The 11,220-nt window shown below is 47.4% G+C and overlaps 4 protein-coding genes across 4 annotated transcripts; 3 read left to right on the forward strand and 1 right to left on the reverse strand.

Moving 5' to 3' along the window:
* Nucleotides 1–350, forward strand: P152DRAFT_457161 (uncharacterized protein). Its single transcript, XM_033679171.1, has one exon. The coding sequence runs from the start codon at nt 37–39 to the stop codon at nt 196–198; it is 162 nt and encodes a 53-aa protein (XP_033535424.1). The 5' UTR covers nt 1–36; the 3' UTR covers nt 199–350.
* Nucleotides 351–2,249: 1,899 nt separating this feature from the next.
* P152DRAFT_373086 (uncharacterized protein) lies at nt 2,250–2,399 on the forward strand (the record flags this gene model as incomplete). Its single annotated transcript, XM_033675551.1, has 1 exon — nt 2,250–2,399. A coding segment is annotated over one exon (150 nt), but the record flags the coding sequence as incomplete, so codon positions are not given.
* A 3,403-nt stretch (nt 2,400–5,802) lies between these two features.
* Nucleotides 5,803–7,248, reverse strand: P152DRAFT_292173 (uncharacterized protein). The gene is made up of 3 exons (XM_033675024.1): nt 7,190–7,248; nt 6,888–7,125; nt 5,803–6,833 (listed from the first exon to the last, which is right to left on the reverse strand). Exons 2-3 carry the CDS (start codon nt 7,080–7,082, stop codon nt 5,892–5,894), a joined length of 1,137 nt encoding a protein of 378 aa, XP_033535426.1. The 5' UTR covers nt 7,083–7,125; nt 7,190–7,248; the 3' UTR covers nt 5,803–5,891.
* Nucleotides 7,249–10,601: 3,353 nt separating this feature from the next.
* P152DRAFT_472611 (uncharacterized protein) lies at nt 10,602–11,220 on the forward strand (the record flags this gene model as incomplete). The annotated part of the gene is made up of 2 exons (XM_033681165.1): nt 10,602–11,111; nt 11,185–11,220. The coding sequence occupies 2 exons, from the start codon at nt 10,602–10,604 to the stop codon at nt 11,218–11,220; spliced, it is 546 nt and encodes a 181-aa protein (XP_033535427.1).

Below are 11,220 nucleotides of genomic sequence, written 5' to 3' on the forward strand. Positions count from 1 at the left end.
CTTTCCTTTTCGTTTCTTCCATCTCCACTAGTTTCCATGTCGTTCCGTCTTGCTCGCGCGAATACACCAAGAGCAGACATTGACGATCAAGGCGGGCCCTTGGTTGTGGCCGTTTGGCAAGAAGAGCTCGAGTCTGGAGCAATTCCGGGTGATGATTCGGCGGCCGACGCCGCTCTAACCATTGGTCGTTTCTTCTAACTTTTCGTGGCATTCAATTTCTATGACTCTTCCCGGAATCTGGCGGCATTCTCCACCATAAAAGGCTCGAAATCGGACTGCGTATGCTGCGCCATCGTCCATGTCCCGGAGAGTCTCCTCCAACTCTTGTCCTCGAGATCCTCTCCCCCATTTTACCTCAGACGTGCTTAGGAGCGGAGCATAAGGATGTCGAGCCAACTCGACTCAAATTTCATCTGGGAGCAGCCATGATCCAGGCGGCTTGAAAGACCAAACTTTCGGTTCCATCTTTCGTATGAAAAATCTACGCGCCAGTTCGGTCCACTAACAATCGAGTCAACAAAGCGTGGATAAAGAGCTCCCGGCACGAAAAAATATGCTCTATGGCTTGTTCATCCGGTGCCCGTAGCCGTGAAATGAATTGAAACAGCTTGGTGGTAATATGAGGTAAGTCCATGCTAACAGTCGTCTCCAGGGATCGAATATTTTGTCTAATCAAGGGCTCCGTATCATCCAGATACCCGCTTGATGCGACAGTCGGGGGCTCGCATGTTAGGATGTCCATTTGGGCGACGCGTGTTGGATTTTGGCTTCTAGTTGACTGGTGTTGATGGTCTGATGGCGATTCCGAGCGCCTCGAAGGGAGAATTTCTGACGAGTGACCCCACTCCACTCCACCACAATGTGATCTGAGGTGGAAAAAATATTATGAGAAGGATAATGTGCATCAGCAGAATGTATTTGATAGATTTTTTAGCATACTAGGCCACTTGTGAGTGTTGAGCTGTTTCTGCACGACAAGCCAGACGCCCATACAAATCGTTTCGGTCCAGTTTCTCCAACATTATGAGTTCATTTCGATTTGTCTGTGAGTAAAACTAGGTTCAAAATATAGCCAGTAGCCAAGTTAATTAGTCGAACACAAGCGCACTTTTGCTGAAGCCTTACGTTGGGAGTAGAGACCGAATGTGACACCATTTTTTGGAAAAAGGTATCATATCTTTCAACTTTTCAACACAATTTCCCCAGACGTTAAATGAAGACTTGTCTTGTATACGCCTTACCCGAAGGGGCTAAGGTGCTGATGTAAGCAAGCAAGTCGTAATCTAACGTCTGGCATTGTGAGATAAGCCTGCAGCACGTTCCCAGTTGATATCACGTGGTTGTAACCACGTGACCGGTCTCCCTACTACTTCTTCTCCGCATCCGTAGTTAGCTTCCCTTCTCTCCTTCTCCTCCCTAGCTTTGTAATGAATGAAAGTGGTATTCGCAGTCTTCGCGATCGAACCGTCTCACTAGCGCGCAATTTCCTTCGTCTTCGCCTAGGGATAATGTTTAATCTATTCCTTCTCTCACAGACCTCAGTATGGATAGAGCTCCGAAATGAATAAATGAATACGAATATGGCCCGTATTCATATTCGCCTTTCGCGAATATGAATAATATGAATATTATTCATATGAATATGCCTAATATTCATATTCATATTCGTATTCATATTATTCACATCTCTCTCCGGGGGTTTGTTGTTCCAGGCCGACCCATTTCCTCCTCCCATATAGTTATAGTTATACTAACTAGTTATCGTCTTGCTTGTCAATAGACAGATTTCAGTCCAGTTCCTATGCCAGAACACACGCAGGTGTTTTTGCGCTGCTTTGAGCTGTGCTGCGAATAGTCATGAACTTGGATTCTATATATCCCTTATGTCTAGGTATGGGGCCCAGATGGGCCCTATTCTATTGCAGGTATATGGTAAAGAGATTCAAAGGTTGGCTCTCATTCCCAATATCATTTTTATTCAAGTTTCCGCACAAACAACCTCTCAAACGTCAACACCGCCTAAAACCTCCAAAACCTATTGAATAACTATTAAATTTGCACTGGAAATAAGTTACATGAGTTAACACGTTAATGTCGCGTCAAATCATGTATTCGACTTTCGGTAATAGAGAATGGAGGTTTATATACTTCAAGCCGCGAATCCTGGATAGTTATGACACGTCTGTCGCGTTAACGACCCGCATCCCTCGTTTGCGGATGGTGACCCTGACTGGGTTTTGAAATGGTAGAAAGCAAATGCGCCTGACTTTCCTTGCATGGCTCAAGCGGCACGCGACTGTCTCTCAGTTCCCTCTATTGAGGTGGGCGTAGAACGTCCTTTTAGTGGTGCACGAGACGTGTTAGGTCTTAGGAGACACTCTATGAATGCAGAGACGATGAGATGTTACAACTTCATTTGCCTATATCTATGCGAAGTATCCATGAATATTATGAATATTCATGAATATCGCGAATATGAATATAAGGCATATTCATATTCACATTATTCGCCAAGACTTTATTCATATTCACAAATTATTCATATTATTCATATTATTCGTATTCGTTTCGGACCTCTAAGTATGGAGGATATCGCCCCTCCTCCAGATGGTCTTCACGCGTCCTATAAAGAAGCCTACAATGCTCTCAAAATCCATGGTATGCAGCATGGTTACGGCTTCGCACTCAAACGGAGCAACCCTCACGGTTCTAATATAAAGACGCGATATTACTATCAATGCGATCGATCCGGAAACTATCAGTCAAGAGCAAGGATTCTAAGCACAAGCACACGCAAAATAGAGTGTACTTTTAGGCTTATCATATTCAAGAACAAAAATGACGACCAGTGGAAGCTAGAGGTGCTACACAAGCATCACAACCACCCCCGATCACTTAACCCTAGTGCGCATAATGTCTACCGCAGGCGTACATCAGTACAGAAAGACACAATTGAATCAATGACACATGCCGGGGTACGGCCGATGCAGATAATGGCTGCTATTCAAAAGGAGGACCCGGAAACGCTAGTCTCTGCCATCGATATCCGCAGCGAGAGGAAGGCAATTAGAGAGAAGAACTTAAATGGGAGGAATCCGATTAGGACATTACTGGATGACTTATCTACGCCAGAATGGGTCTTCACTGTTAAGAAGGATGCGGATAATCACGTACAAGGTCTCTTCTTTGCCCACTAGAAGTAGATCGAGCTACTGCTTGCGAATCCCGATATCCTATTGATGGACTGTACGTACCGAACCAACAAGTACAAACTCCCACTGTTACACATACTCGGCTGCACCAATCTGCAGATCTTCTTCTCTGTAGGGTTCTGCTTCCTCCATAGCGAGAAAGAAGTAGATTACCATCGGGCAATCTCAAACTTCCTCCTCAAGACAGGGACACCGTAGCCACGCGTGTTCATTAGTGATCAGAAAGATGCGGTGAAACTGGCAGCTCGTACTCTGTTTCTAGGTGTTCCATAACTCCTTTGCGTATGGCATATGAACAAGAACGTGCAAACAAAGGCTCAAAAGACCTGGAGACGCTGATTGCGAGACAAAAGAAGAGAAGCAGAAAATCACTGAGCAATTGGGCCAATTCATGAAACGTTAGAGTCAGGTATGCTCCCCGTTAATGGTCTCTTAAAAGTCTTTCATAGATCTAACTAGAGCAGTTTGTCTACGCAAAAGGACTACTTGCATTTGAGCTGAAGTAGGATGAGTTACTCAAAGACTATGTTGACCAGCGAGAGCTTTGCCAATACTTATACAAAAATCAATGGCACACACGCACTAAGTGGGCAGCTGCTTGGAAGTCTCAGCATCGACACTATAACACAATTATTGTTATGGTCCTGGGCCTGTGGCCTGGGCCCTTGGGTATGGCTGACGCCACAGGGATGTGGCTAGTGGATGGCATGGAGGATTATCAAGGAGATAGTCATATGGGAGCTATATGTTAGGACGGAGCTGTATTAAGGAGATGTGTTAAGCTGTGTTAGGATAGCAGAGAGAAGAGTTTATATCTCGTGCATAGAGGCGCTGGGAGATTTCTTCCTTCTCTCTCTTCAGTTTAGATTAATGGAACTTGGTAATCGCAGATCTTGCGCATCCAGACCGTGTCAAAGGCGACCAAATAGTTCAAATCTCAGAATCAAGGCAACAGAGCATGGGGCAGCCTTATGGATATACTACATGGTTGAAATGGCGTTCGACATTTAGTCCAGCTCTGTGACCTCCGTATCTGACTGAAATTACCACAAAATCAACCGTCCATTCCGCCTTGACGGAGCATCGCTTGCAATTTGCCGACCAAGTGTCTCGTCAAAGAAAGGCTTGAATGCCCTATATAACCCGCAACGTCGGGCGGATCTGCTTCTATTATGAAAACATTCATGCTTCACAGCGGTACCATGTTCTCTCACCTTGCTCGTGAAGCGCCTACTCACACCTTTGACGAAATTGCTAACCATGTTACATATATTTACTTCTGAAAGGAGTTGACTTGGACTCTTATCCGGGTGTCTAGCCCGCAATAAGAAGTACCCCAATTCATCTCGCCCGTACGCAGAAATCTAGGAAACTACAAAATAGCAAATGCTGAGAATATTAGTTAAGCGATCGTGCCATGCAAAATGTGGTGATAGTGATGTCGCGAATTTTCGGTAAGGATAATGGATGGTGATCTGGGCCACATGGTCTAATCTGATCGATCTTGCCAGTATGGTTCGGTACCCCTGTCGCTGTCTTTTGGATCTGGACGTCACCCCAGGCGCAAGACGAGATGCGGCTGTTCACTGCCAACATCAAAGCTCTAGAGCTCTATACTCATGCTTTATCGATGATACCTGTCTCAGGAATATAAATGAACCAACATCATTATATTTTTTTGACTTCACATCCTACTGACGACAAATATGATCAATTATCTCAAAATATATGCACTTATTCGACTCGACAGATCTCACATCAGGACTCCGCCGCGTGGAGACGCCGTTCGAACCTCAATCGCTCCCAATGCAGCCACCCGTAAAGCCCCGAGACGCGATTTGGACCTTCTTATTATCAAAACATCGCGCTCTGACCCAGATTGGCGTATTGAACGACGCGCTCCATTCATTTCCATCCTCATCTAGCCGGTCATGATACATACCAGAACTGCCAGGTCGAGATGCCACCGCCCACGCATCCTCTCGCGTGCTTCGGCAATTATCCTGACTATAGTCATATCCCGCCATCCACGCCCTTTCATCTTTGTAATTGCCGAAAGCAACCTTGTACCATCCCTCACAGTAGCCATGGTTCTCGGTGATGGGGGGCCAAGCGCGGTTCGACCGTTTAGCGTGGATTCGTAACTGTACAAGTCCTCAACATAGGCACCGCCAAACTTCCAGTTCAATGGATTGTTTGGAATATTGCCATCGCATCATAGATGATGCGCTTGAATGCATCGGGACACCCTAGCCTGTCAAACGTCGTTGCCGCGCCGCTATCCTTGAGCATGAATTCATGTTCATCTGGTGTACCCGCAGAGCAGAACCGAAGGTGGTTCGATTGTTAGTCTCCTCCAGAGCAATAATATCTTCCGGACTCTGTTGGACGTCTAGTTTCCGTTCTGGTATATAATATCTGTGATTCGTAGTGATAGGTTTGAAATACTGCAACTCTGGTTGACTCAGGTCTGGGTACTCCGGACGCTTGTGGGGCACACATGAGACCACTGACACCCTCCTTCACCCAGGCACTTCATTCCGACCACCCGATCTTGAAGTTTATGTTGGGCTTATTTTGGTACTCCTCAGCCACTTCTTTCAGGGCTTGGTTTGCTTTCGCTGTAAGTGTATTGAATATACGACGACGCTAATACATAAGGACTCGAGCAATGTTCCATTACCACCGCCCCCGCTGTTCTGTCCTGACTGTGAAATCAGTCTTCCTGACAATACCATGGTGCGGTACAATCGCCTCCTCGCTCTCGGGAATCGATGTCCCGTCCCAGTCCTTGCCAGGCTTATCTATCGAATGCCGACCATTGTGCCTCGACACATGCGCTGTGCTCGAGATCATCTCGAAGTCTCCATGTGCGAACCGTCCGGACGGTGCTGTTCCCCGAGTGTCGCTTCGCGCTCCTGTCCGGGATGTTGTCGTTAGGGATATGCCGATCTTCTTGAGTCCGCTCTCGAACATCGCACGAAGGCAGGGGATGCAGGCGGCCATGATGCCGACATATGATTCGGCGAAAGCCCACACTCTCATCTCGACCGAGGACCATGTCGTATCTTTCTCATTCAATTTTTGGAATTCCTTGACGTAGATCAGCTTCCGGGTGCCAGCAATCGTACAGAGTAGCCCCAGACTCATGAGAAAGGCGAGGACTAGCTTGTCTCGTAGAGGGCGGCGGAGTGAAAAGATGAAGGTGAGAGGGAGGAGTGCAAATAAGACGTCGGATAATAACAAGGTAATCGACGTCCCCAAGACTGCATTGAAGACGTCCTGTCGGGACCGGCAAGTTCCTTTGATCGTTTTGTTCCAATAGAATTCCATTGGTTTGCACTCAGTCATCTGTAAGGCCATCGTGACGACGGCAGATACGATGAGGTATACAATGCATGCACCCATGCCAACTCTCCAAAGAGTATCCCTTTGAATCCGAAGAAGCATTGCTGCAACGGAGAGCTTGATGAACGTCACTCCCCATGACCAAAGGATCTGAGTGGCCCACGTCAACTTGATGTATAAAGGCGCATCGGCGGGCTTGAGGAATTCGATATGTCGTCCATAGCCAAGTGAGGTACTATATATTGTGAGCGCGTAGGTTGTTACAACAATGCCCTTCAGACATTATTAGTCCTATTTCTCCAAAATAGTGTCCAAACTGAAGCTTACCACCGCAATGGTGATTAGATAATCATCCCAGCTAAGCTTGAAAGTTGGTCGCGACCTGGAGACCATACGGCAGATGTACAAAATAAGAGCGATAGCCAGCATGCTCGTGTGAGCCGCGATTATCATGGGAATTTTTGTCTCATCTTCTCGACTCGTCGCTCGCGGATCAAAAGAGTTGAAGAAATCGTCTGACATCTTGATATTTTTTTATAGTGACTTGACAGTGACTTGTGAGTCCCTGACTCGAGATAGGGAGTGGACGATCAGTGATTAATCGGCCATGCAAGACAGAAAAAGCGCACTGGAGTTAGAAGATCGGGCAGCGTGGAAACTCTGAAAAGCCGGCCTATATCAAGAATTTGAACTAACTCTCAGATCATTTCCCAAATGTTGAGCACCACATCATTCATCCTTGATCAGTGGCCAAGAGTCAAGAATCGTCAAACCCCACAAAAGGCGGGAAGATGAAGGCCTGCAAAGCGCACCAACCTGCCCTACGCAAATTACGAGGTTCTATGGCTTCTACCCTATGGATGGTCGAGATGAAGCCACAATGGTTTTGTAGATTGCACTTTGGACGGGATAAAATGACCTTGGACATTATTGGAGGAGCAGCAGCCGCAGTGGCAACTCAAATTTCGCCAAAGCCCAGATCAAGACTCAATCCCATCAGCCATCAAGAGGCGAGTCAAGGAGAGAATACGGAGGCGCCTTTCAAAAGATTTTCCCTGGACCGTGCACGATCCCAATCGTGATCCGGTGATCGGTGATCCGGTGATCGCCTGATCGGTGATTGACTGATTGTCTGATTGATGATGATAATAACAATAGTACTTGGCAAGGCTGCTGGGCAGGTGACCGCCTAAATTCTGGGGGGGGGAGCCTAAATTTGGGGGGGTTCCCCTATTTCTCTGAGCTGAGCCCTGGCCCGATTTCTCTCGGGGAATTAAGCCAGAACGCTACTACGCTACCGACGCCATCGTGCACGCTCCAGGATTTTTTTTTTGAAAGGCGCCTCCGTACGGAGTAGGAGACAGAAAGTTAGCTCGATAGGGGCTTAAGCTCCGGCTTCTCGTACTTGAACGCTCGAATGGTAGCTGCATTGTGGATGCAATTATTGCAAATGGCGTTACGATACTAACAAACTAGGCGAAACACTAGCCACTCTGAATTCTATGGCCTGCAGTCTGTTTGAGAATGAACTTAAGCGAACTAGAAATGTCTTGGTCAATCGTGGCGTGATTCCTTCTATCCCGCCTCAGAGGCACCAATTATAGATCAGTTCAACAGGAACGTATGGACAACCAGGTTAGCGGAACTTGGAACTTGGTCAAGTCATCCCATCTTTACCTCCTGATCTCAGGTTCGCGAGGAGTTAGAGAACAGGAGAATGTGCTTGAGGTCTGCATGATACATCCATGATTCGATGGTCCAGGCTCCTTGAAACTTGGATAGCAGCGAAGATGGCAAGTTGTTGGCATGTTGCTCGCTAGCGTGTACGTGGACACATTAGTATGTCGTATCAAGATTTGGGTTAGGTGGAAATGTGGACGTGGCTGTTCCTAAGAGTGAAGCCGGAGACTGGCCGGCATCAACCCGGCAACGAGGACTCGGGGAGACTGAAAAAACCCCGGAAAAGTCCCAGCAGATGTGAAGTTCGAGTCAGGGAACAGAGTTACATAGCCGATTCTGAATTAGGAAGGATCAGCCCATACCAGGCTCGTATGGATTGATAATCTACCACTGTCGTGGAAGCAGCTCAGAGAGCTGCCGCAATTATTATGGAATATGGATAGCAACTAATCCTCTGGTTCCAAACAGACAGCAAGAAGTAGCATTCGGTTGAGTGGTATTTATATGCTGCGCTTTTATCAAGAAAGATGAGAAGGGGACTGGATACATGAAACATACGGATGTGCCAGGGGAGGAATTGGTATCCGAGGTTCCATTCGCTGGTACAGTAGACCGTCAGCGTTCGGTTTAACCCATATTTAGCTAGACTGGCGCTTCCTCCGCGGAAACCATTTCCAACCCTGGACTTAGAGGCTCTTTGTCAGTGCACGACCCCCCTTGACCCCTCACCCTTCACCCTTGTCAACCCCCCGCCTAAACGAACACTCAACCCAAGAAATCGAAAAGCTTCTACCTTTTAAGTGGTGTGAGTGGCGTTACCAAGGCGGAATTTTATCTCACTAAGACTCGTTAGCACGTAATTCCGCTTCACGATGTACGTATTCTCAGTTTCAACAATTTGAGTAATTGTGAGACAGTTAATTGGCTGTTTAGACATCAAATGAATCAGTCCCTGGCACAATCAATTGACGGCCATTGATCGGAGACGATTGATCATATCTCTTCACTCTTTGAGTCCTGTCTTGATGCCCAACAATAATGAATTCGCGATAGATCTCAGAAGTGAGCCATTTTGGCCCAGTGGCGTCCCAACCGCGTTTCACTTCCACTGTGGCGTTGCCCTTGAATCACCGACCAGACAGTCTTCAGGCTTCAATATCGCAACGTCGAGTCCTCGACATCCGGGATTCTTGATCACTACATTGTTTTCACTTCTCAGGTCTAGTGGGAACACTAATTAAAAAGGGAGAATGTTTGAAGATCCGAAGCAAAAGTGAAGATGGAATCTCTGCTGTGCTGAATTGCTGAATACCATCATGAGGATGTGGGTTAGCCCCACAGTTGGGATTCGCGATGCAGACTCACAAATGCGCAATACCCTCGTCCAGTCCGTCATGCCCGGCAGGCGACATGGCCTCATCAGCTCATCATATTATTAACTTCGTCCCCGGCTCCCCGCTATCACGGCCTATCACGGACTCATGTCTCAATAGCTTTTATTTTAACTCGGAGTTTTGAGAGACCGACGACCGATGCAGGATTGTCTGATCAGTTTCGATCACGACTTTTGAAGACCAGTTTTCCTCGGCCGTACCATAGTATACTGCAGTTCGAATCGTCAGCAAGATAGGGATGTTACAGACTCACTTTTCTCCAAGGAGCACAGCATCAATGGCATAAACCGATCGTTGCATTGAGACAGTACTCAGTAGGGAAGTAAGTCGAAGGGACTGTCTCCTGGACGACCGCAATGATTCAGCTCTCAGCAATCTCACCAGGCGCATCCTTGTCATCCACGATAGGTACCATTGCTAACGGCAGTCGTCGGCCCCGATCCACAATCCAATAGTGCTATTATCTGCTTGGTCCAATAGTACCTAGTGTCACTACCCCCACTAGATGCCGCAGAAAGTTCCATTTCTTTTCCATATCTCCGCAGGAGCCACATGCCGATTCTCGAATAATCTCGATCATTAGTCGATACCCGTCATGCACTCATGCGTAAGCCCACGAGGCATGGATAGATAGCGTGCATCCTTCTCGCTTTTATTCCGATTCGCCGAACCGCTCTATCACCGACCAATAGAGCGGTCAACTACCCATCGAACTTAACTTTACGTCCAATTTGAGTCTGCCAAGGCGATTGGACACCGTTGACGGTGAGATAATAGCATTATATGGATCCGGATTCCCGGTTCCGGGAAGACATTCGGCAAGATCTGGCCAGGAAATTGGGGTTAAAGGTTAGTCAGTCGTCTGTTTAAGTATAAACTGCCCACGCCTCGCTCTCTCTCAAGCTTCAAAGTCAACATTCGTCACTGTTATCAAATTCGAGTCTTTTCCGGCTGTTCATCGCTCACCATGCTTGCACTTACTCTCGTCGTTTCGGCGCTTTCACTCCTCTCCAGCCAGCTTGTATCCGCACAGGATTCTGTTCCTGCTGCTGTTGCGACACCTGCCGCACCAGAATTGAAATTCTTATATACGGCGTACGTCCTGTGTACACCCGATATCGCCGGCCAAGGACAGGGTCCCGCTGGCACTCGGAAGACAATCCCCATCGTCGGCGGCAATGTGACCGGACCCCTCATCAACGGAGACATCGCAGATGTGGGCGCGGACTGGGGCACGGTGGATCCTGTATCTGGCGTCTTCAGCGCAGACACAAGATACAATATTGTCACGGATGACGGTGCTGTCATTTTCCTCCGGACCAGCGGGCCCACAGTAGGCAACACATTGCACTTGCGGGTCCAACTCGAGACCGGGTCGGAGAAATATTACTGGTTGAACGAAATCATTGCTATTGGAGTTTTAACACCGATCTCCATAACCGCGGAGGGATCCGTACTGAGGATTGATACCTGGCATGTAAGTAGTTGAGATGCGTTCTTACTTATCTCCCCTTGCAAGCAAAGATGGTCGCCTCTAACAGATGACATAGTTTGCCGACGAACCTGAAACGAGCAGTTTCGCCTAA

This window comes from Eremomyces bilateralis (assembly GCF_010015585.1).
Source record: "Eremomyces bilateralis CBS 781.70 unplaced genomic scaffold P152scaffold_6, whole genome shotgun sequence".
NCBI classification, from domain to species: Eukaryota; Fungi; Ascomycota; class Dothideomycetes; order Eremomycetales; family Eremomycetaceae; genus Eremomyces; species Eremomyces bilateralis.